Source organism: Gadus macrocephalus, chromosome 23 (genome assembly GCF_031168955.1).
Source record: "Gadus macrocephalus chromosome 23, ASM3116895v1".
Taxonomy (NCBI): domain Eukaryota; kingdom Metazoa; phylum Chordata; class Actinopteri; order Gadiformes; family Gadidae; genus Gadus; species Gadus macrocephalus.
The window spans coordinates 9446814-9472493 of NC_082404.1; the positions used below are offsets into that span (position 1 = coordinate 9446814).

A 25680-nucleotide genomic window follows, 5' to 3' on the forward strand; every position below is an offset into this window, starting at 1 on the left:
GTTAAGGCGTGAAACTAAACGTTTGTGACCATCTGGTGAATTTAAATGTCCCTCTGTTGTCTTTAGATATAACTAATAAATAAAACTTGACGATAACGCCAGAAAAACTAAACAGCAAATACCAGTAAAGAAGGAAATGATTGCGTGCTAGAAACTAAATCTAGTACACGGTAAAACTAAACACTGCGGTACATGTTGAACAACACTGCAATACTTGGTCAACTTCGTCTTTAGAGATATATTTTCTGTTTCTTTTATTTTTCTTGTTTTATTCGTGATTTCATTTTCATCTCTTTCGATTCTACTGCTGTCCAGTACTTTCTGCTGTGACACCTTATCTAAATGTCTCCGAAACAAGTGACCACATGGTAAAGTAAAACATAGGGTATACCCTAGTATGTGCTGCTTTAGGGTATTTGGTACACTACATACTAATAGGATTAACTGGCATGCCGGCTAAACTAAAGACTGGGGCACAGGGTACACTAAATACTAAGTCCACTCGGGTTATCTAAATAATCGGGCATGAGGTAAACAATAATTTGATATGCTAGGATAATGCGTACCCTAAATACTCGGGTAGTGTGAGAAATAAAGGGGTCGTACCGGGGTACAGGTTACACTTAATACCAGGCTGCAGGGTACAACCAGGGGACATAAAAGTGTTAAATCTTTGTTCTGAGGTTCCTAGGGGTGAACCAAAGCGTGTTGACAGCAGTGGGATGGCAGGGGAGGGGGGGGGGGGGGCAGGGGGGGGCAGTGAGTGAAGCCTGGGTGTGACTCTAGAAACCCTCTTCTATTTGTCTTTTGTGAACTGAGGAAGCTCCGTCCATGACAGATCAAGGGTTGCCAAGGTGCTCTGAGCAGAGGGCTCGGCTGGGAGACCAAACACTCATTTCCTCCTGAGCTGGGTGTCCTGCTAGGGATTGACCCAGGGTCATTGACACCACACATCATGTTTGTCCACTTCCGCGTCGCTAATGAAAACTGTTGCCTCTCTGCTAAATCTGCCGTGGACTTTGTGTTGTGTGTTGTTGATTCCTGTGTGCCGATTGGCCACACCAAATCAACAAGTTTTGTCCAATGGCGTTTTATTGGCCGGCCCTGGAGGTTGGGTGGGGTGGGGAGAGGGGGGGGGGGGGGTTGGTGTGGGAGTAAACACAGGGTCATGGCACCTCTTCCTCTTGGCCAACAGTTGAGCATTAACTTGTATTCTAACAAGATTAAAATATATTCGTCCTAGGGATTAGCATAGTGAGGTGCCCTCTACGCCGCTGCTCTTCCTGCGCAGGGTGCGAGCGGCGGGCTTTGATCTGCGGTGCAAGGCAGAGCCCCGGCTCCTAGCTCACCGTTCGAGTGCCTGGTGTGAAATCAGCCCGATGTCGTCCCCATTCTTCACCTGTTAGCGTCTCTCGGGTCTTTAATTAGCTTTCCGCACACAAAGAGAAGGGCACCTCTGAGCCGATCGCAGACCCGCACCCAGGAATTGTTTACTGGGGTCCGTTTTCAACCCCGATAGGGCAGCGTTTCTATACTCGGTCGCTGTCCAGTATCCAGTGTGGTGCTGGGTTGAACCCCAACCAAACAGTGATTGGTGGATCAGCGATAACGGCCTGCTAAAGGGGTTTTGTTGTGGTTGGGTCCCACAGACACATTAACATGATCTTATCTGCAGTAGGGGACCGGTGAGGGAGGGAGGAAGACAGGGATACTCTCTGCTCTCTGCCATCTGCCATGAGGTACTCTCTGCCTGAACAGAGATGCCCAATCAGGGCTGGACCTATAGCAGGAAGTGGTTCCAACTGATTGATACTGGGGTGTATACGCAGTATTTTAATGATATGGTTCTTAGCTCTGCTAACACAGATCTCCCAGACAGGGAAAACAAAGAGTGGTGTTTCAATTTAGCCATTGTTGTCCCCTCACAGTTGGGCACAGCCGAACTTTACAGAGACATTTTAATGATACTGTGAACCAACCACACTGGTGTGTTAGTATATTTGTGTGTGTGTGTGTTTGTGTGTTTACGTGTGTGTTTGCGCACGTGTGTGTGTGTGTGTGTGTGTGTGTTTGTGTGTGCGTGCATGAGCAAGTGCATCCCTGCTAAGATTAAATGTATGCAAGTATGGTGCACGTGTGTGTGTGTGTGTGTGTGTGTGTGTGTGTGTGTGTGTGTGTGTGTGTGTATGTATGTGTGTGTGTGTGTGTGTGTGTGTGTGTGTGTGTGTGTGTGTGTGTGTGTGTGTGTGTGTGTGTGTGTGTGTGTGACAGAGCGCTGTGGAGAATGGGTTACTGAGGGGCGGGGTAGGAACAGGGGGGGAGGCACCTGCAGCCATGATGGGCTTTGACCTTCATTACTCTCTCTCTCGCTCTTGCTCTCTCTAGCTCCTCAATCTCTGTCTCTCTGTTTCTCTCTCTGACTTCCTCTCAGTTTTTCTCTCTGTCCCTCTGGCTCTGTTTTATAGTCTCTCTGGTACTGATGTATGTAGTATGAGATCAGGCGGAGGCTCTAATGTCTGCATAGAGATGCAGGTCAGATATTGTTGTCCCTGATTTCACGCTATTAAAAAAAGACTTATATAAATGGTAATTATATTGTATAAATACTATATTCACAATATAATTACCTTTATTTATTTATTTATTTATTTATACTAGACTGCCCCTTAATAGGATTGTGTGTCCATAAAGAATATTTTCTTTACAATAATGTGTGTTGTAAATAATGATTGTATTTATCTAATTATGTTTTTATTTATATTGCAATGATCTTCTCCCCGACCCCCTTAACACTGAGGTGTTTCAAGAAGCCAGTGTGTTTTTCTGTATAATCTTCAAGGTTTATTTACGGTTCCTGCTTCCAGGAGGCAGTTAATTACACAATTAAAACATGATACAAACTATGTACATTCATACCAAAGAATACTTCAACATAAAATAAAAATAGCATTGTGTTCTACAACTCTGTGTTGTAACTTTATTTAAACATGTTCATATAGATAGATATACGCTGATGGGTAAATTCATTATGTCGTACCAGCAGGTTTTCATAAAGGCAATAAACTTGAAAAGTCTGCATTCGAAGGATTCTGCTTCTCTGATTGGGCACAGTTCTGTTTCATAGAAAGCTCTCGTGGGAACTTTAAGGCAAAGTGTGTTCTGTTTGGTGGAATTTAATTCACACACACTTTTTGCAGATGCACAACAAAACACGTTGAAAGGCAAAAGTTCACATTTTGGTAATGATCCAATTTGAAACTCATCTGAGCCTTAGACCTAGATCTGGTCCGAACTGAAGCTCAACCTACACCCAGATCTGGTCTGAACCATAGCTCAACCTACACCCAAATCTGGTCTGAACCATAGCTCAACCTACACCCAAATCTGGTCTGAACCATAGCTCAACCTACACCCAGATCTGGTCTGAACCATAGCTCAACCTACACCCAGATCTGGTCTGAACCATAGCTCGACCTAAACCCAGATTTGGTCCGAACCATAGCTCAACCTACACCCAGATGTAGTCTGAATCAACACCCAGATCTGGTCTTAAAACATAGTTTGACCTACACCCAGATCTGGTCCAAACCATAGCTCAACCTACACCCAGATGTAGTCTGAACCATAGCTCAACCTACACCCAGATGTAGTCTGAACCATAGCTCAACCTACACCCAGATGTAGTCTGAACCATAGCTCAACCTACACCCAGATGTAGTCTGAACCATAGCTCAACCTACACCCAGATGTAGTCTGAACCATAGCTCAACCTACACACAGAGTTCCACCAGGCTCATAAACACAGTTAGTTGCCCATGTACAACAAATTGCAGCTTTCATGCAAAAGGCCCCATTTACTATTTCCATTCCCAAAAGAAGAAGTTATTGCAGTGGAACAAGCACACCAGATATCTACTCTAAAGCAACGCTGGGCGTTCAATAGAATCTTTTTCTCAATATAATCTATATAAATACACAGGAAGTCCTTTAAACAACAATAAGAGATTTTCAACATTTGTAATACAGACACTAACAAATTAGCTTTTATGATATATGGATGTGTAATAAAATGTATATATAGAGACAGATTTGTGAAGATATTCTGGTGACTTCTTTACGCCCTCATTGTCAGTATGCTACAGGCAGCAATCAGCATCCAAAACATCTTGCTACAAAATTATATATATTGCTATTCAAAAATTATAATAGCTGCATTGGTAGGACACAGAGAAAAAACAAACATTTTGAACAGAAATTACATTAGTTTCGAAGCTATGATACCAACACATAGATGCTGTTTCTAAAGATTTAAAAGCTTTTTAACTAAAAGCTTTTTAGTTAATTGGCATGTTAGAAAAAACGTAGGCCCATGTCTTCGGATGCGATAGGCCTGTACATGATTATAAAGTTTCTGAGTATTAAAAACATTTATCAAAATTCTTACTCTGCCAATTTTGTCTGCAAGTCGTGACATGTAAAAGACTTGCTCGTTGCGTCCTTTTTGTACATCAAAACAAAAACGAGGAAATCAACAACCATGGAAATAAAATCTGGTGAGCATTTATTTAAATTCACAGTTGCCTGGATGCAGCAGAAATCTTCTTTGGACTCGAGCGAGTTGTTCACCTCACTGACAGGTCGAGGCGTCCAGTGCCAGTTCAGATGCAATGAAACAAAGAGCGATGAGTAGGAACAGTATAAAAACGACGCGTGGTGAGCATGTAGGACATAGTGAACACCTTTCTTTATACACCCTCTGTTTATAGACATGATATTGCAGAAATATCTATTTATATATTTTTCAATCAATTGATGCTGGTATATGTAGGCCTACTCTACACTGGCCCTTTGATTAATTATTGCATTGTAGGCTTCATAAGATCTCGTCCAATCAGTCGCTGTCGGACTTGTCGTCCTTAGTGGTGGTGGTGGCGTGGTTGTACAATCCCTGCGCCATCAGGTGGAGGGCTAGCGTGTTCTTGGTGCCGCTGGCCTTCTTGATCTTGGCCCTCTTGTTCTGGAACCAGATCTTGATCTGGGACTCGTTGAGGCCAAGCTCTGTGGCCAGGCTCTGCCGCCGCTGCTCGGTCAGGTAGCGGTTGGTCTGGAACTCGGTCTTGAGTCTCTGCAGCTGCTCCGCTGTGAAGGCCGTCCGTGGTCGCTTGTCTTCCTTGCTGCTGCTGCTGCTGCTGCTGGCTGCTTTCTTCTTTGGTTTTCGAGATCTGGGCCCTGGGGGGAACCAACACAAACAAACAGTCAGGGAATGTTTTTTAAAAAAGGGCCGCCAATCGCCATTTGCAGAAACCGTGTTAATAACGTTGTTTGTTTCATTGTGTCAGCCTATTCGATAGGCTGATACGGGCAAATTAGTTTGGACAATATAATTAGCCTTTTTGCTCATAAAAGTCATTTAAGAAATCATATTCATTGCGTTTTTCCTATCGTATTGTGTCTCTCAAACGAACAAGGCGGTCGCCTCCTGCCTGGCTGCGACGCGCCGTGCGTAAACACACAGGGAGATGATGTCGAAGAGCGTCGTAACCACACTACTACGAGGCCTACTGCTGTGGCCCAAAGCGACCCATGGCTTCAGTAAAACAGAGATGAACTGAGCCTCCAGAACTGGATGGACGGCGTCCCTCCAAAGAGTCTTTACAGACAAGACCAGAGCACAGTGACCTACGTCAACAGGCTGTGTGTGGATCAGAGAAGGCCTTGCTTGCTCTGATCCACACACAGCTAACATGTTTGTTTACGTTTCCAAAGCAAAACCATGCACTAACAACAACAACAACTGAGTTTGATCGAGGACTGTTCAAGCCAGCTTCCGTTTATTTCAGAGACTGTATTATTGAGGATATAGCCTATATACGTCTGTAGGAGGAGCGTAGAGCTGCTCTACGCCACTCCGTATGACTACTACTACTACTACTATGGTTACATAATGAAAGAGAACACCCTGTTCTTTACTCACAGAAGCCTCAGAATAGGCCTACCACGTATGGGTCCCACTTATTTGATTAATTTCTTACTTAATTCATGACTTCAGGAGCCCTGGCTTCAGAAAGGAGTGCTGAGCCAGGAATATCGTTACGCATGTTTAATGATCTCACCCAGGACGCTGGGCTGCCTGACAACACAACTGAACTCGTCTGTCTTTAAATCCACCACAAGTATCGCATTCATTCCACTGGTTAACTCTTTAGATCGCTGTAATTATTCCTCAAAAATAATGTAAATTTGTGCCTTTTTTTCGTCGATAATTGTATGCTAAAAGGATACGTTTTGAGTGCCGTGTGTATTTTTGGGGAGTTTATGTATTTCCATAAACATGCTTGGATAGATAATAGTATAGGCCTGTGTTCCGTTAATACGTATTCACAATATTTTAAACTTTGCATCAACTCAATTTTCAAGAATGTATAGCCTATTGCACAAAATTATTCGGGAACTTTTGACCAATTGAAAATCCAACCAATTCCCAGAAAAATACTATATTCGTTAAAACTAATTTACCAAATTATCCAAACGTTTTCAAAGCCAGTGCTGAGGTTAATTCCACATATTTAACACGCATGAACGTAACAATAAGTAGGCCTTATTTATCTGTATTCATTAGCCTAGTCCTGGCACCGTTCTGCTCTGTATTCCTGCTATCGCTCTGCCGCCCCAGCTCTGTTCCCCTCTAGTGCGCTCTACTCTCTACTCCTCGGGAAACTCGGTCAGGTCTTTGTGGGTCAGTGGGGTATCTGGGGTGAGCAGCCTACCTGATGAGGGCCTGTCGGAGTAGCGGGTGCAGTAGACCCAGGCGGGCCACAGCATGGGCGGCTTGGCCGACGGGTTGGAGCTGGCCTGGGAACTGTCCGAGTCTGAGCTTAGGCACTGGTCTGCGTTCTCCACGCGGCTCTTGGGGGACGCTTCGCGGGCTATGGCGGGCTTCTTGGCGGTGGGGAGCGTGTGCGGGCTGGCGGGTCCCTGGTTCCCTCGCGCTACTGTACTCCCCTGCTCATCCTGCTCGGTCCGAGGAGGCGCACCGGGGCTTGGGCTTTCCCTGGATCTCAGCCTGCCCTCCTCGCGGATTGGGGTCCCTTCTTTCTTCCGTCCGAAATCCGGTCTTAGGATGTTGTCGATGAAGAAATTGGTGACTCTGTGCGGGACCTGCGGGTTCCCGGGCGCCTGGAGGAGGGGGAGGATGGCTCTGTTGGACTCCCCCGCCGCCGCCGCCTCTCTGTTACTGGGATCATTCTCTTCCATAGCTCGGTACTTTCCAGGGTTCCCTCGTTAACCGTTTCGCTGCAAATACAACTCGTCAAAAAAAAACGGGAGATGTACTTCTTAAAATAAAAAATAAATAAAAATAGGCCTATGTCTGCTTTTAAAAACAAAAACAAAGGTATAATGAACTCAGATGTGAGTGAGTGGAAATAAGGACACCATGCCAAGCCGCGCGCCAGTGTCCTCAAAGGAAAACATAGTTAGGCTCTATGTTGTATTCCACTAGCTACTTGTGGCACCGGTGCGCTGCAGCTTTTTACATTTGCGCATCCACTGGGGTGCTGTCCCCGACCACAGCGCTCCAGCAGGCGTCCTTAACTAAACTAGGGGGCGAAATAAAGAGGCTTCGACTGATGCTCACATACTCTCACTCTGGACTTTTCTTCTTATTTTCAATACGAGCCCCCGAGTGACGTCGAGGACCGTTATCCTAGACACGTGCCTTTGGCCAATCGGGTGGCCGAATGCTAAGCACGTGACTGTGACACTAGATATCCCTGCATCACCACGCCGAGGAGAGACGTATGAATTCCACTGAAAAGTAAAAGCTTTTTTTAATTTGCGCGTTTTTGTTAGTTATCCACCTATTATAATTTTTGGAGGGATTTAATTTACCCACAGAAAAACGAACGAAAGACGATATAGTAAATATATTGAAGTCCAAATAATATATGGGAAAAACATAACATCAATGCCTGTAGTGAATTGAAATTAATGGAATACAATCTGCAGATATATACACACAATGTTTCCTTATTGTTTGAAACGTGCCTAGGCATATATGTGAGTATTTATATGTAAATTTATTTGACTCGGTTGATGATGTATTTGGTTTTAACGTGTTTAAAACTAATTTCAACGTTACCGTGAGGGTTTTAGAGGGGTTCCCACCCAGTTCAAATGAAGCAGTGGGCCGACCTCCACCTCCACCGACACCCAACTTCTCCCAAACTCTACCCTAGGCTTCCCTCGTTGCAATAGAGACGGGCATCTTATATTACGCTTCCAGGGGATCAAGGGAAAACAATGCCACAAACTAAAAAGAAAAACCAATTAAGCAGAGTTAAGCAGGCTTGCTGGAGCTCATTTGAATGCAAAGGCCCCGGCCGTCCAGCGTCCCGTGACGGCTTCGGCCGAGGCAGAATTGGGTCCATATCCCTTTAAAGGAAATCAGTGATGCAAACAGTTTGTTTGGAGCGCGGTGCGAAGGGTAGCGAGTCGCGCCAAACACAAAACTTTGAGTAACTTTTGCTGACCAACACTTGGTTCGCGGTCGTCTCTCCCTAGAAAGCAACAGTGGTCGGGTTTCACGGGAAGCGCGCGCTCTTTTGGCCGTGCGTAAAGGGGCGTCGCGGCGGGCCGGCTCAGTAAAAGTAAGTGAAGAAGAAAGATAAGGGTTTCATCATTTTATTTTAGATTCGTTTCTATTAGACCCACTTTTCTCCCGAAGGTCTGGAATTTTATGATTGACAAACATTTATGATTGATATTTAATTCATCACCTTATATTAAGTATAATTTAGGAATCACCATTCATATTTCCTTATCACGTTTTCTTGTTATAATTTTGGCCTTCCCCTTTCTTCTTTCTTTTAGATCTTGAAAATAACTTAAGCTTTGGCTATTGTATTAGCTTATGTATTGTGGGTGGTTTATACGCCGGTCATCTATTTGTCCTACTAAAGCTTTACTTTAATTTTTTGATTTTCTTTTCCTTTTATGTATATTTTCCTCACCAAAGCCCCACTATTATGTGGCTTTAGTGAGTGGCCGATATGTTTTTGACAATTCAGCTAGGGGTTGCCTTTGTCTTTGCGTAGTCCCAGGACTGGCAGGGTCATGGTCCTTCGGCACTTACCCCCGACCCAACGCCACGGTTTAGAGGCTCCAGTCATCTACTAAACTATAACTTCCACACAAACCGCCCTGCCGTCCCAGGGAGAGTGAAAGGTGTCATAAGACGTGCCGTTCTCATGCTGCGATTGTTTCTCACTTGTGTGGGGGAAACCCAGATTATGCTCGCCGACAGACAATGCCTGCTACTGCTTGAGCATGACCCCTGACCCCCCCGCCGCCTCGCGCTGTCAGACGCAGGAGAGCAGGTGAATTATACTCCAAGACGCACAGACATGGATGTGTTATAAGGACAGTATACCATGACACCTGCGTCCACAACGTGTTTACATCTCACTGGGTCTGCGCACTTGGTTAGGCCTTACGCAGGCAGACCCGTCATTAGGCGGACGATCTACCAGATTAGGATCTACAATAAACCATGGTTTACTTTTGAAATTATATTTTAGTCGGGATAGAATCAACATAAACTTGAAATATTATAGTTTTAGTTTTATTTGTATTTAGTTGAGTAATAGCTCACGAGAGAGTAAAACCATATAATGCCACTAAGGAGCTATTTTATTAGAGAACCTATTTATATAGCACTAGGTCTAAGTTATTTGCCATAGTAAATAGTTTTTTTGCGGTAGGTTTAGTCCAGATAGCTTGCTGTTGTAGCAGGGTTATTCATTCGCCATGGGCCTGGAGTGGTTCAGCTGGAGAGTATTTAGTGTAGCAGATCGATAGGTATGATCGGAGGTGTAGGAGGGTTAATGAAGGTCAACCTACTGCCGATCACCACGCCTCGACCTGCACACACACGGCCTCAGATCTTTAGTTTGCTCTTACATTGAGCATTTCTTGACTGATCATTAAATATATGAGGTAGGAAATATGTAGGCAGAGGTGTGTGTAGCCGGGCTGTGTGGCTGAATGTAATATAATACATGGGTTTGAATGGGCTATATCTTTTTAAGATGACTAACAATGCGTAAGACGTTCCGGCCTGTTTGGATTCATGGAAAAAATTTATAACCACTTCTCCACAGACATGGAGACATAAAATAACATTTTTAAGCTTCATATTAAAAAATATAGTTTTTTTTCCTTGTAATCGATTGCTAAAAATGTGATATGAACATATGCCAAAATAGTGGTTTTGGTAATAATTCAATTTGGCCATGATTATATATTAGGCTATAGAATCGAACATAGGCCTACCCCAAACTAAACCCGTCCGCATGCAACGCAATCTGTAGGCTAGCGTTTATAATTTACAATTAATTACTAAGGTCAAAAAACTGGTTCGGCCTATATTAATCACATTTACTGATCAAATCATTCCCTCTTCAACCCTTAGTCTAATTTTTTTTATTTTTCATGCGTTTTATAATATCATGGTGGGACTAGTAGGCTAAAAACTAACAGGCCATGATTGTTACTCAAAGGATGGTCAAATAAAACAACATTTCACGAGATGCAGGTACGGCCCATCAACGTGTGTAAAACAATGAATAATAGGCTATAATGTGTACATGACTACTATGAGCAACGTGGCTTAGGTGTGCGATGTCACTAAAGCTGAAAAAAACTCACAAACGCATTAAAACTCCTCCAGTGGTTTTCAATGCAGAGGTGTATTCTAACCATGCATCGCTCACGCCTGGTTTCCTGTTTAGAGCTCTATACCAACCAGCACTATAGGCCTCAGCAAGCGACTGCGCATGCGTGTGTCCTTGGGTTCCTCACCCAGTTCCATCTGACTGTCGACGTCACTGGGACCCCGTAGCTGCACGAGATGAACCGCCACTACAGAGGGTGACGCGCGGAGCCGGATTTGTGAATGGACGCCGTGATCTGTGCAGAGCTCCGATCCAAGGGCCTCCTCCCCCCCCCCCCCCCCCCCGTCTCCTCTCTCCTCCGCCCTCTCCCTCTCTCTTCTCCCCTCCCTCCTCTCGCACTTACTCCTCTCCCCTCCCTGCGTTTCCCACCTCCCTCTCTCCCTCTGCTCCCCTCTCCTCCCTCTGTCCTCTCTTTTCTCCCCGCTCCTTCACCCCTCTCCTCTCTCCCCTTTTCCCGATGAATTGTCTGCTGACATATCGGCTCTCCGTCAGCTTTTCATCCCTTCCTCCCGGCCCGTGAAAACACGTCTCCACCACATCTTATAGGGTTGTAGCCCGAGCTCTTTGGTTTTGTGTGTCCGTGGACTAAATCCTGAACCTGGCTTTAGAGTCCGACCGAGCAGACCTTGATCACAATAACGAGGCCTAATTGCGTGCTGCGTGTAGCTTGTATCACTTTCCAATTAACTGGAGCTGGGGCAACTCTATCATGGTGTTAGTCGCCCTGGCTCTTATCGATCTGATTGATCTGTAGGGGCTGGGAGTATCGAGGCTCTCTATCGACGCCGTCTTTTGTTCGGAGAGCAGCCCTCGTGTTGAGAAGCGGGCCCGGCAGGTCCTTTAGAAAGCCTCTTGCAGGTTTTAATAGTAGGAGTTAATCCGTCTGATCACTGTGCCGGAGACAAGGCTCGTTTGAAGCGCGATTGTTCTTAAGGGATCGGGGTTGAATATCTCCACACAGTCAGATCATCGAATTTAGCACAAACAACCAAACAGCCCCCCGAAGGAGCTGAAAGACCCTGCTAAATCCCCCTCCCATAGCGACAAAACTTATCCTAATGGGAAGCTATCCGAGGCCTTTGTCAACAGGATCAACATACTGTAACGTGTTGGAGAGGGAAAGTAAACACATCACGATTCTACTGTAATTCTACATGTAGGGTTTTTTTAAAAAATGAGCAACCCCCCTCTGAATATTTAAAACCTTGTTTTCTTTAAATAATCGTTATTGTAATAAGGTATAATTTAACTTGTAATGATAAAGGCAGAATTATAGGCATTTTCTTGTTTGGACAGGAAGTAATTTCAGCATAATTTCTTTAAACCCAACTGAGAGTGAAAAAAAGTAACTATTATTATATAGGCCTATATACTTTAAAGTAATAAACAACCATATTATTAATACGTTTAATACTAATCTATCATTATTATTATTATTAATATTATTATTTAGGTAGGTCTGCCAGGCCGTATGGGACAATCATTGTGTGTACAAAGTCATCAAACTCTGGGGCTGTTGGAATTATAATAAATAAACTAAAACTGAACACAAAGTGACTCAACTAATGATATAGTCTATAGGCTAAATTTAATTGTATTTACAAAACGTGTAAAATACAGCGTTTGGAATACAATATTATAGGCTACATATTTCGGCAACATTAAAAAGAGAACATTTGTTTAATATTGGGTCATACCATAATTCATATCGGGCAAGTTACACGTTTTGCTATTAAAATGTCATTTCCAAGATGTGGGCCTACAAGTGGATATGGAAGAATGCTCGCACCAATCAAGTCCTTGAGTCAGACAACGGGGCGCGTGCCTATCTGACCTGTCCGCACACGCACGCGCCTGATATTAAGGGACCGTTCAGTCTGATCTCGTGAGCGGTGCCGTTAGGCGCGTCGCGCGGGCAGATGGATCTACCTGTCCCCAGCCTCGTGCCCCAGGGGTCCCTGGGATGGTGTCACCGGTCCTGTCACTACGACGTCCTTCTCGCGTGACAGCAAAGAGTGGGTGCCACCAGGGAGCTATTTGTGTTAGAGGTGGTGGTGGAGGTGGAGGAAGAGTAGCTGGTGTGGTCTACGAGATGTTTATGATGGTGGTTGAGGTGGAGGAAGAGGAGGTGGTGGTGGTGGTGCAGTTGTGGTGGTGGAGGAGATGTTGATGGTGGTGGTGGAGGAAGAGGGTTGAGGAGATGTTGATGGTGGTGGTGTTGGAGCTTGTGGTGGTGGTGGAGGAGGAGGAGGAGGTGGTGGTGTGCAGTGGCGGTGTTAGTGAAGTAGTGGGTGTGCATCCCCACTGCGGTTGTGTAGAGCCAGTAGAAGGTGGTTGTGATGTTGGTCGTTGAGTGGATGAGGTTTGGTCGCGGGGGTTGGTGGTGGTAGCGCTCTAGGGGACGGGGCTGTGTTTGTAGCCGGGATGTTTGGCGGGGTTAGGATGGTAAGCATGCCTCGTGCACCTGTCCGACCCTGCGACGGTTTATGAGGGAGAGACAACAAGTGGAATGCGGACAGGTGTACGCATCTGCTGTCCCGAGACCCGACCCGAAATATGGGGGCTGCAGCAGACCAGGAGGTCTGTGGCGAACCAGGGTGGTCTCAAGTTATCCAGGGAGGTTGGTGTAGGGGGCTGTTTTGTCGCCCAGCCGACCACCAGGACGACCAACCAAACCGTTTCCAAAAGTCAACTCCTTGGCTTGAAGGCACGGTTAATTTCCTTCCAATATCCGAGTTATTTCACACTTTTTAAAGCCACGCCATGCTGCGATTTATCTTCTTTGTACGACTGCAACTGAGAAGTAAAGACATGCATTCACGGCCTCATATATGAGCGATATAACGTGATATTAGTCCGGCCAGCAGGATAGTGTTCAGGAAGGGACTCAGAAACCGTTTAGGTTGTTTATTTCTGGTCCAGCTTTAATTATAGGGAACGGGGTCAGCCCCGACGCGTCACTCGACCCTCGTCTTGTGTGGTATCGCGCGCTCCTCGCTTTAACGGGCCAGAGTAGTGCAGGCATCTCGCGCTTGTGCGCGGGCGTACCTTTCACCCCGGCGCACCTGAGTTGGTTTTACCCGCATGGATGTGTTGGATTAGTCCCATTTCACGGTCCTGAACTATGACAGCGATGCTCACCCAGCATTTACAGCCCTGCAACTTTCCCATAATCACCACGCACCCACGCACCAGCACGCATGCACACACCCACACACACACACACACACACACACACACACACACACACACACACACACACACACACACACACACACACACACACACACACACACACACACACACACACACACACGGTTTAACCCAGCCGTGCGCTCAGGAGCAGGTGTCCATGCTATATTCTGCGGAAGTGTGTGTGATTCAGTGCAGGTGAAAGTGTCTCGAAAGGCACCATTGTTAAGGGCAAACTTAGTTTGTCAAACTCCCTAGAAATGTTGGTTTGGCAAGAAGAGCACGCAGGTGCGCGCTATTTGTGGTAAAGAATTGACCGGTTAAGGATAGATGAGTTTGGTTAAGGAAGGAGCGACCATTCTCTTTCACACAACAGGTGTCCCCAATACCCTGGGTCCCCCGATACCCCCAAATTAAATTCGATCTGTAATCCACATGTATAAGTTTGGTTCGATACACAAAAACGAGTAAATTACCAGGCCTCTAACGTAGAGCATTGGCTAAAAAAATCATAAGCGCATACAATCATGTTGCTAGGACAACGTTTGATTGTCTCTCTGTATAATTATCTTTAGGCTAAACCAGCTGGTTCAATTTAACGATAGTGGTGAGACACACTCTATTATAGAAGAGAGATATACTCTTTCCTCTTGCAGAGAGACACATAATCTATTTTAGCGGGCGGTGTGCCTCTCCTCCATTATAGAGGACAGTGTGTGTCTCTCTTCCAGTATCTTAACATAACTGAAGGTTTGATGTTCTCTCTATCAGGACATTTCCATCATGTGTTCTAATATCTGCTTCATTAAAAATAAACACTGTTGCCGCTGTCCGCTGTTCAATCATTAAAACCTTTTCACTATCATACATACGTAATATGAGACAGATAGATGCATGTATAATATGGAGTTACTACTCTTCGCCACTAGGGGACAGTACAGCCTGTTATATAGACTGTACATCCTCGAAGGACCAATAGCGACCTCTATTGGCGACACCCGATATGTACGCTCAAACCCACAACTCAACTCCTCTATATCCTCATTACAGTGGGATATTACAAAGCTAGACCAGCAGGCGTGTACTATTCCACAATAATCCTGGCTGACTACTTTCTCTTCCCTCTGAGAGGCAAGCATTGTCTCTCAACCGCCTCCCTCTCTCTTCCCCTCTTCCTCAATCTCTTTATCTTAGTGTGAAAACATGAAGAGAGGTAGGGGGGGAGGGGGAGTGGGGGAGAGAAAAGGAAGGTTTGACAGAGGGAGGGGGAGAGAGAGGCAGGGGGGAGAGAGAGGGAGGGAGAGGAGAGTATCAAGGCAGGAAATTGGCATGGTTCCCAGTTGCTCTGAGGTAACAGAGTATCATATGGAGTAGTAGCAGTAGTAGTAGCAAAAGTAAGTGGGGACAGGGGAGAAAGAGAGAGACGTACAGATAGAAGGAGACGTTTATGGAAATAGAGGATTGACAGATAGAGAGATACACAGACAGACCGAGAGACAGAAGCAGACGGACACATAGCTAAACAGACATAAACAGAGGAGGTGGATGGATGCAGATGGACAGATAGAGAGGAGAGATGGATGAGTAGAGAGGGGGGAAATGGACAGATAGAGAGGAGAGATGGATGAGTAGAGAGGGGGGAAATGGACAGATAGAGAGGAGAGATGGATGAGTAGAGAGGGGGGAAATGGACAGATAGAGAGGAGAGATGGATGGATAGCCAGGTGTAAGATGGACAGAGGGGAGAGCTAGAGAGAGAGAGAGAGAGAGAGAGAGAGAGAGAGAGAGAGAGAGAGAGAGAGAGAGAGAGAGAGAGAGAGAGGCGCAGAAACAGAGGTGTACAGAACAGTGCTCCTGCCTCTTGTCCTGGATGATTCGCTGTGTGAGAAAGGTTAACTGTCACTCCAGCTGTGGTTTAACCAGAGCCCCGCCCCTGCAGACAGCTAGGGGGGGAGTTAACAGGAGGGGGTGAGGGAGGGAAGGGACGACAGAAGACTATATAATGGGTGTAGAGAGTGTGACCGAGCAACTAGACAAAAGAGGGGGAAACTCAACCCGCCAGTGGCAGCCTGTTAGCAGCTAGCAGATAGCACCGCCAGAGGAGCATTATTGTGCTAATATATGATTTGTCTCAATGGAGAGGTGGTTGTAGCGTTTAGTTTCTCTTGGGGAAGTATTGAAAATGGATCGAGGGGATCTACAGTTGCTATGCTAAGCTAGGCTTCTTGCATTAGTGATGGCTAGCAGGCTGTGTGGGTTATTATAGTAATACTAATAATAATAATAGCTGCAAGCCGCAATAACCATTGTATAGCACGCAACTGCACGCATCCGCCTGATGTTGCACAATTTTTGAAAACAAAGGAAATGGTGGGTTCAGAGTGGCCACTGCTGGAGGTCACGTTAGGTTATTAACTCAGCAGAACTGCGACCCTTCTGCCAATCCCCTCACAGTGTGAGATAGGGCACCCTGTCAGACCAAAGCGCCTCTTCTGCTGGAAGTACTCAACCTGATTGACCTGACCTAACCAGATTTTTTTTTTACAAAACCATTTCCTAGACCAGAATGCTGGAAATAGCTTCAACCCCAAAGTCCAAAGTTCCAACCACGCCATGTGTGTGCAAGGATGGTGCATGCTCTTTTGGTAGTAGTACATCATTGTTTCGTTTTAGACCATAGACTCAAGGAGTGTGCCTTCACTGCCATAAGTAATGGACCATTGCTTAGCAGTCCACCTAGACAAGCTGTTTCCTCACACCATTAGGTACCTGGTGAGATTCAAACCAAGGACCTTCTACTCAAGTGCTCTACTCACTGACCTATTGACAAACATGTACCATGAGTTGGAGATGGAAATATCTTGCAGAAAATAGGCACCATCTATCAGAGAATATATTGACTATCAGTGACAGAACACCACGCGGTATATCATAATACATTCACCATCACTAAGAGATTTGAAATAAATAAAAAGATTTTCAGAAAACATTTGGTGGAATTCAAACCATGGACCTTCTGTCCTGGAGGTAAATGCTCTTCTCACCGAGCTATTGACTGACTGCTAATAAAATGGGAGTTTTTAATAGTATGAGAAATAGCCCTGTTTTCACCTACATGGTCTACGTGAAAATAGGGTGCAGAGTAAAATAAAGTAGGCGTCATGACTATTGGACAATAATCTAGGAGATGGTAAAACATGCCTACCTATTGTGTTACACCTTTGGGGGCCTTACTGCAGTTGTATTATACATATTATAATTATACATTGTATTATTTGGGTAGGGAGGAATCATTAAGAGGAATGATTCACAAATGGAATTTGTGAATTGGGTGCCTTGTATTTAGTTTTTAAAGTAAACGACACAGCAGTGTTCCTTGTAGGATTTTATTTTCACTTGAATTCAAGGTAGCAAAAATGGCTACAACTGAAATAAAATAAACTCTAACACGTTACAATCAAAAGGTGCTTCACCACCTCGGAAAATAAAGCTTCTTTGTGTCCGCACACATGAATGAAAGCGTTGAACCAGCAGCGAAGGGCACACCGCCCCTACTGGCACACGATGCAAAATAAAGTACAAAATAACAAATCTGTATTGTTGTCTGTATGTGAACTATGAGAAGTTTATATCAGTTTGACACAGTTTTACATCTTTAGTTCCCCTATGGTGAGAGAACTCATTGGTGTTTTGACTAAAAAAGGCAAAAATGTAAGAACAATTATTCTGACAAAGAGTTTCCAAACCACTGGTGTTATTGCTGTTTTACTGGATGCTTGAAGCGACACTCTCGATCAAACCAAGACGTGGTTGGATAATACCTGTCTGATTACATATAGGCACACACACGCACAAAATAGATCACCATTTTTTACAAATGATAAAACTGAAATATCGTAGTGACAAAAGCACTAAATTCTATAATACAAAAGGCAATCACAGACTGCAAATGTCCCAGGAAGCAGCGCAGGGCCCTGTCCTTCACACTGTTCCCGTAGCCTAAACACTATTCATTCACCGTCTTCACCAGAATACGGTGGACACGTGAGATGGGGAAAGTGATTGGTGAGAATGGAAGGGCCGCGGAGACCAATGAAACGATCCGTTCCCAAACGAAAGCTCTGCCTCACAATACTTCAATATACTGACGACCCTCTCTCTCTCCAAATACAATCCTTTAAAGCCAATAAAACCAAAATATAACCTCGCTGGATCACTCTACTGCTCTAGAATATATCCACATGCCACCAAAACACACTGCACTCTGACCTCTAGGGGGCGTTCACTTTATATATTAAATATCACTTCCATGCATATTTGGGATCACTAACGTCAGTCTTTTTTTTTTTTTTTTTTTACTTTCTTCAGGTTGCCGTTTGAAAACAGACCCAGAGAACGACAGCACCACCTGCTGGGGAACAAGAGGCAGGACCTCACCTTGAAGCTTTTTCCCTTTATAACCATCTTATGTCTATAAGAATACACCATGGCAGCTTCGTCTCCAGCGATACAACCACACAACCGTGCACGCACACATACACTCAGAGGTGGATGGTTGTGGTTGTGAAGGGCTATTGGTGATCCTTGTCTTCCCGTTATAGCCGGTGGGGTGGGGGGGTGGGGAGGCTAGCCCCGGTGATGTAGAGATGAAAACATGGCACGTTATGGTGGGTGGGCGGGAAAAGGGGGGAACAGGCCCAAGCAACTCAGAGTCCTTTTTTCTTCTTCCTCTCTCCCGTGTCACCGTGTGGTAGTTCCTCCACGACGTCCAGACAGAGACTTCAGTCATCAGTCAATGTGTGGCTTCTCCCCTCCACCCTGAAAACACAAAAATACATGGAGGCTTAACATCTTAACCAGTAGGGCTATAGCTAACTAGGACCGTGACACCTTAACCACTGAGTTAAAGCTGACCGGACCGTAACCCCGTAACCACTAAGGCCCGTCCTGACAGAGCCGATCTTTTGGTAGTTCGGCCGACCGTCCAGACGGAGCCGGCGAATCCGGTGCCCGAAACCGCACATTTCTGACACCATGTCCGAGGGTGGTTTCAAATCTATCCGGACCTATGCGGTTTCGTGTTAGGATTCGTGTGGACGCCTGAAACGCAAACGATGACGTCATCGCCCCACCCTTCGACCCTCTAGCCAATGAATTTAGTCACTTTGCAGACGCTGGTAACCAACTGAACCGACTCAATGACTCAATTGCTAGTACATTTTTGACCTTTTTCACAGCAGGTTAATAACATTTCTCAGCATGTATCTTAGGCATCTTTCTCAAGAAATGCTCCCAGGTAAACGGCAGACACTGGGAATAATAACCCAAACCATAAGACTATCTTATCCTGCTCAACCAGCCACAGGGTCTCACAATGGCCCCCTTGCAAATGGTTGAAAACCTTTCTGTAAAGAAAGAGATGGTCTTGGAGATTTAAGCACACCCATGTTCCCAATAGTCCCTAAATGTCCTACATTAGCACTGGAACAACAACCAGGGGATATATTTAGTCCAACCGAACACTGGCCTTGGTCCAGCTGCTCCTTGGTCTAAAAGGGAGTCAGGCTCATCTCCGTTCACTACAAACTACAGCTGGTCTTTCACTTCCTCTGACTGCAGGAAATTATAAACGGCGAGTCAGCAGAGAGAAATGGAAACACTTGATAAAACGTTCATATTTAAACAGCGACTCACAGCTTTAACAGCTTTAACCCTCGAGCAGCTACAAGCTTCCTGTATTAGGCCATCGGCCTTGAAACCTATTTCTATAGATTCAAGTGGAGGCAGAACGAGAGCGGGAATGAAGGAGGGAGTGAGAGAGGGAGAAGGACACGAGCCAACATTCCTTCTCTGTTCCAAACACAAACAACGGGAGGGGGGCAGTAGCGACAGCCACAGAGGAAAACAACAAGTGCCGTTAATCTGGTGTCACGCCTCAAGCGGGGCACATCAGGGCTTCTGGGTAAATTAAGACATCAGTGGCAAAGGGACTTTTTAACTCTTCAACCGACTGGGGGTCCACTTTAAGACACTTTGAAACTGTGGGACTTTTTTTTTTTTAACGTGACTTTTGTACCTTTGTTTTGGTTTGATGCATGTTTAGTTTTTAATTCACACTTTTGCCCAAAGTGACTTCAAAGTGAGACACAGATACATTCATTAAAGGAGAAGGTAGAGGTTAAACAGTACAGAGACAGGTCATTAAGGAGCAGGTAGGGGTTGGACAGTAAAGAGACAGGTCATTAAGGAGCAGGTAGGGGTTGGACAGTACAGAGACAGGTCAGTAAGGAGCAGGTAGGGGTTGGACAGTACAGAGACAGGTCAGTAAGGAGCAGGTAGGGGTTGGACAGTACAGAGACAGGTCATTAAGGAGCAGGTAGGGGTTGGACAGTAAAGAGACAGGTCATTAAGGAGCAGGTAGGGGTTAGACAGTAAAGAGACAGGTCATTAAGGAGCAGGTAGGGGTTGAACAGTAAAGAGACAGGTCATTAAGGAGAAGGCAGGGGCAAGGGGTCAACCTTCTGTAGGATGCCTTCAGGTTAGACTGGGGACATTGGGGATCTTATTCAGCGTCTTTCAGTTGAGAGTCAAAGACCCAAATAATGTGCGGGTAACATGAATGTCTCCATGACAACAGATGTTGTTGTTACAGTGACAATGATCACCATTTTGGTCACTAAAGTCATTAGTAAAAGAATCGGAAATCATATATTATATGCTAGTTTACATGAATGTCAGTGGCAGGTGGTTACCATGGCAAGCTGGCGGCCGATGTTGCCCATGGTTACGCCTCCAGAGAAGAAGATGCAGGGCAGCCAGGAGCGCACGTACAGGAAGTCAGGTGACGTGTACCTGAGGACAACCCACAACATGCCATTTAGTAACTATAGTTACAGACTCTTTGCAGATATTGGACCACACTTTTTAAAAGGTAACTATAGTAATATACATTATTTGAAGGTTACTAGGATCAGATTTATAGAAACTATTTGCAGCCTCTTAAGTCTTTTAAAAAAGGTAAACCCCCAACATTTCTAGGATATTTCTGACTGAAATGTATAAAGTTGATGAGCGGGAAATTCTCTTTAAATCTGCTTCCTGCTAAATAACTTCCTGCACGTCTAGCTCTTGCGACAGTGACTTGAGTTCTGTGGAAGTTTTGATGACCCCCAATAACCTGCACCTAAGAAAGCCAATGTGGCCATTTTTTCTAATAGGTCACCACTCTTGTATTTGCCTTGCACAGCACGGCAAATACACATTTTTTCGATAAAACCGGTAAAACAGGCTATTTCATCATTCCGTCATCAAAAAGCGGGCCCTTTTTAGAGCAAGCAAAATGGGAGGGGACCTACTGGTAGACTCCGTTGTACACCAGCAGCTGTGTGATGACGGTGGCCAGGAAGGCGGTGGTGATGCCCAGGCCGAAGCCGCTGCGGGAGCGGTCGAACGTCCACCACAGGCCCAGGGACAGCGCCGCCAGCGTGAGGGACAGCTGCACGTTGTTGGCAAAGTCCAGCTTCTGTAGGACAGCAGGTTAAGGGGCAAATACACAAGCAAACCTGCAGTACAACTAGGAGGAGAGGAGCAGGTCGTTCTGCTTTTAGTCATTTAGATCTCGTTTCCAGCTGTGAATTTATAGTTTCAGATTTCAGAGCGTCTGGGTTGACAGTTAATGTAAACATTGGTGTGAACCAGCTTCAGGGAGTTTCAGAACTCTATGTGAACCAGGTTAACAGATGTCTAACATACAATTATTCTGAACAACAGTGTTGTAATGTCAGATTTCTTTCTGTGCAAGAGACTTAACAGCTAAATAATATATGAAGGAACAAGCAGAATATCAGTCCAATTCAGAATCTCTTTGTGCAAGACACACGACACATGTTGTTCAGATGTTGATGAACAGTTGTTCATCTAGTCGTGACTGAGTTTCTGGGTGAAAGGATACGACACTGGCGTGGTTGATGCCCACGAACACTGCGATGCAGCGCATGACGCTCGCCCACTCCCTCTTGAACTTATGGGGTTCCCCGAGGTGGCTGTCGATACAGGGGTACAGCAGGCCGATGACAGCTGGAACAGACAACCACTGTGCGTTAGGTCACGCCTCATTCTTTGGTTAACACAGGATTACTTTCACTTCTGCATAAACGAGCCGTCTCTGTATTTGCATATTTTCAGCAGTTCCTGGCTGCTTTAGTGGAGTTGGCCACCGCCGAGATCTTATTCCATTTTTCTTTTAATTTTAGGAAAGAGGTTGATATGACTTAAAACTTGTTAAAAAAGAATAATGACCAAAAATGTTAAAATAGTCAAGTCAAACAAGTTAGAGGTAAATTAATACAAGCATATATCAAACAACATTGTTTATGTTGTTATAACACACGTACAAAATAGTCAATACTGTCCTATCACACTGCGAAACACATATACTAACACATGTAAAAATAAATTCACATATTTACTTGTATTATTAACATTTATTGTCATGTAAAGATGGGTTTCGCTTTCGGCAGAAGCTTTTTTTTTGCGTAATATGGACTTCCTTGTTATCCAGACAGGCGGGAGGAAAGCTCCGCCCACTTCCCCTCACCCGTTATGAAAGCGACCAATCACAGAGCTGCTTACGCAGCTACGTGCACGGTAGTTTTATATTGGAGCCAATAGGAAGGCACACCAGGCAAGGACATACTCATTGAGCACCCAGACAAAACAACTGGAGTCTATTATACATGTTTATCTATTTATATGAACCTATCAACAGCACAGAGACTTAGCAAATACTTAACCTTTGCATATCATGTTGTCCCTTTATTATACGGATATTCTCTACATTTAAATTCTGAAAACAGCTCCCCACTTCTCAGATCCTCCCCACTGCAAGCCCAACGAGTCTCACTTAAATAGCACTCACAACTTGGCTCGTAGAACACTCATATATCTATAAATATCATTAGAAACGTATATCAACATATCTCCTATAATAAACGAACTTACCGGCCCCGGTCCCGCAGCAAGGAGGGATCCACCAGGCGGAGGAGAACAGCGTGCTCATCACCTCCTCAGGGAACAGCGTGACGTGTCTCTGGATCTGCAGCAGGTTGAGCACCAGCGCCAGAAACACTCCGACGGCGAACAGAACCAGACCCCGCCGGAGGAGGTTGGCGGCCCGGTCGCTGTGCAGCGAGCCGTAGGCCCCCCGGAGCACCGTGGTGATAATGGAGAGCATGTCTACGGCCTTCGGAGCCACAACCCGGTCCTCAGAGTCCCCCCGAGAAGGCGCACAGGAACACGTCCAGCAGTGGTCTTCTAGTCTGGGCATTTGGGTCTGGCACGACTGGAGGGGGGCAAAGTCACAAAAAGAGTCGGTACCCGCTGGTCTAGATCTAAACTGACCGGACTGGGCCGTGTTGGACGTCATATTGAGCCCCACGCTAAAGGACTGAATGTATTTAGAAGTAAAGAAGCATGAAGTGTGCAGAGCTTGAAGTGGAGCTGGGCGCCTACCTGGATGTCTAATGTTGCAGACACAGTCCTCGGTTCTCTTCTTCCGCAACCTGGTGGAGAGAGTGTCGGCTCTTTGGTCTCAAACGAAATACTAATACTGTTGTTTGACTCTCCTTTAGACAACTAGCAGAGACGAGGGGGTCTTCAGCTCAGATCGATGTTCAGACTGACTCTGCTCCCACTGCACAAAACAATCACAGCTGGGTCGGGTGAGGATCGTCAGCCAATCAGAGCGCGGCGGGTGATCTGACGTGTCACCCCTGACCACGCCTCCTCCGGCTCGTACGGTATGATCAGGCGAGCTTTTTCGGTAGTCGGTGCTCGCGGGGAGGGTCAGGTGAAGGTGGTGCAGGTGTGCCCGGTGCTGCAGATATTCAACTGTTTTGGCCCGGATTTCTACTCGGGACCATTACATTATAAATAGTGAAGCAAATGAAACGAACTTTTCACAGACGATAGACCTATCTGTGATCTTCTGCTATATACCATACGTTAACTTGGGTGCCTATATATAGAGATTTATTTGTATTTGAACTTAAAGTAAAAACTAAGTATTTTTACTTAAGAATATCAAGCGATTGCAGATCTGAAAAATGCGTAAAGGTCTTGCAGAAAATCGATAAAGTAAACCAGTACGCTAGGGTAGTAGGTTAGTGGAGAGACTATTTCCGCAGTAAGTATTGCGCGCGGGGGTCTGCTTATATAGCCGTGTGTACGGGGCGGCGGCACACCTGGCCTTGTTTACATACCAGAGTTCACCTGAGAGGAGCGTGGCAGAGGGGTTGTTCTCGGATGTTTTCCGACAGAAACATGGGTTTGTTTTGCAAGCCGGCGGCTGCCATGAACTTTTTTCACCATGCATGCAAACATTAATAAAATAAACACTGATGGGTGATCCACAAAGTAAATGACCTTGTTTTAATTGCTTGGCAGGCTATTAGGTCAATGATCAAATTAAATATTTAAAATCTTGAAAGTGGTCCATTGCAGACAACTGGAGGTTTGGTGAGTCATCTTACATACCCAGTGGCCACCAGAGAGGGAAGTTAAGAGGCATATCTGTACTTTAACCAATAGGCCTACATATTTCAGAGTCCTTGTTTCAGATGGCTGTCTGTACTCTGTGTGGGGGAGAGCTATGGACTGGTTGTGTGATTGGACTGAGAACTCTGTTATTTAACAGACTGGGTCTGCAGACAGAACAGAAGGGCATCATCAGGATTACATCTTAGAAAGAACTTTCCTAAACATGTCTCTTCAAATGCCCCTTTTTAATTTTGCTGTCCTCTAATCACTCGTGTCTTCTTTTGTTTAAATACAACTCAAATGTTTGTGATTCTGAAAATAAGGCTGATGATTTAAAGTAATTTCTTATTTCCCTGTTCAGTACTGTCTAGTGCTGCTGTTGATTGATGTCTGTTAGTTCCCCGTCAGGTTAGCCCGGATGAATGTATTTCCGTGAACTCTCACTCATCCTGTTTGTTGAGCTCAATCATCACATGGTATTCATTATTCTCTTCACAGAGCACCTGTCTGCGCTCTGATTGGCTGTAGTTTGATCTCAATGAAATCCATTCTGTACTGGAACGCCCGACACGCATCAAGCTCATAGAATAGACTGCTTCACTGTGGAGAGAATATAGCGATAACCAGCTCATAGACTAGACCGTGTCTATGAGGTGGTTATAAACATTGTGGAGTGAGTATACATATAACCAGAGATTAGACCAGACCACTTCACTGATGAGCGAGTATTCAGATAACCCGAGATTAGATCAGACCGCTTCACTGTTGAAAGAGATTATAGATAACCAGAGACTTTACAAGACCGCTTCACTGTGGAGATAGTATATAGATACCTAGGCCGCACTGTGGAGACAGTACGCATTAACCAGAGATTAGACTAGACCGCTAGCTGGACGTTGATGCTCGATGAAGTCCCCTGCCTGTCCCACTAACAGCACTAACCTGGGGTGGAGGGGGGAGGATGCATGGGGATTGGGGAGCAGGAGGGGAGGACAGATGAGGAGGGAGGAGAGGGTTGGGGGAGAGGGAGGAGAGGAGGGATGGAGAGAGGGAGTGGGAGAGGAGGGATGGGAGAGAGTGAGGAGAGGTGGGATGGGGGAGGAGAGGAAACTGGGGAGGGATAGAGTGAGGCAGGAGAAAAGGGCTGGTGGAGCGAAAGTGAGGTCACAGAGCAAGTGGGGCTATAGGGACCAGAAGGCCTCCCAACTAGAGCTGTCCC

General features: G+C 45.4%; 2 protein-coding genes across 3 annotated transcripts; both read right to left on the reverse strand.

Annotated features, from left to right (window-relative positions):
- Positions 1–2137: 2137 nt before the first annotated feature.
- en2a (engrailed homeobox 2a) lies at positions 2138–7712 on the reverse strand. Of its 2 annotated transcripts, XR_009524367.1 has the most exons (3): positions 6768–7712; positions 3567–5229; positions 2138–3474 (listed from the first exon to the last, which is right to left on the reverse strand). XR_009524367.1 is itself a non-coding variant. In XM_060045184.1 (2 exons), exons 1-2 carry the CDS (start codon positions 7252–7254, stop codon positions 4892–4894), a joined length of 825 nt encoding a protein of 274 aa, XP_059901167.1. In that variant the 5' UTR covers positions 7255–7712; the 3' UTR covers positions 2138–4891. The 2 variants fall into 2 exon arrangements, 1 of the variants encoding a protein (XP_059901167.1); XM_060045184.1 differs by having other exon boundaries at positions 2138–5229.
- A 9585-nt stretch (positions 7713–17297) lies between these two features.
- Positions 17298–24122, reverse strand: insig1 (insulin induced gene 1). Its single transcript, XM_060044859.1, has 6 exons — positions 23436–24122; positions 22926–23265; positions 21877–22001; positions 21281–21447; positions 20678–20777; positions 17298–18743 (listed from the first exon to the last, which is right to left on the reverse strand). Exons 2-6 carry the CDS (start codon positions 23248–23250, stop codon positions 18714–18716), a joined length of 747 nt encoding a protein of 248 aa, XP_059900842.1. The 5' UTR covers positions 23251–23265; positions 23436–24122; the 3' UTR covers positions 17298–18713.
- Between the last annotated feature and the right edge of the window lie 1558 nt (positions 24123–25680).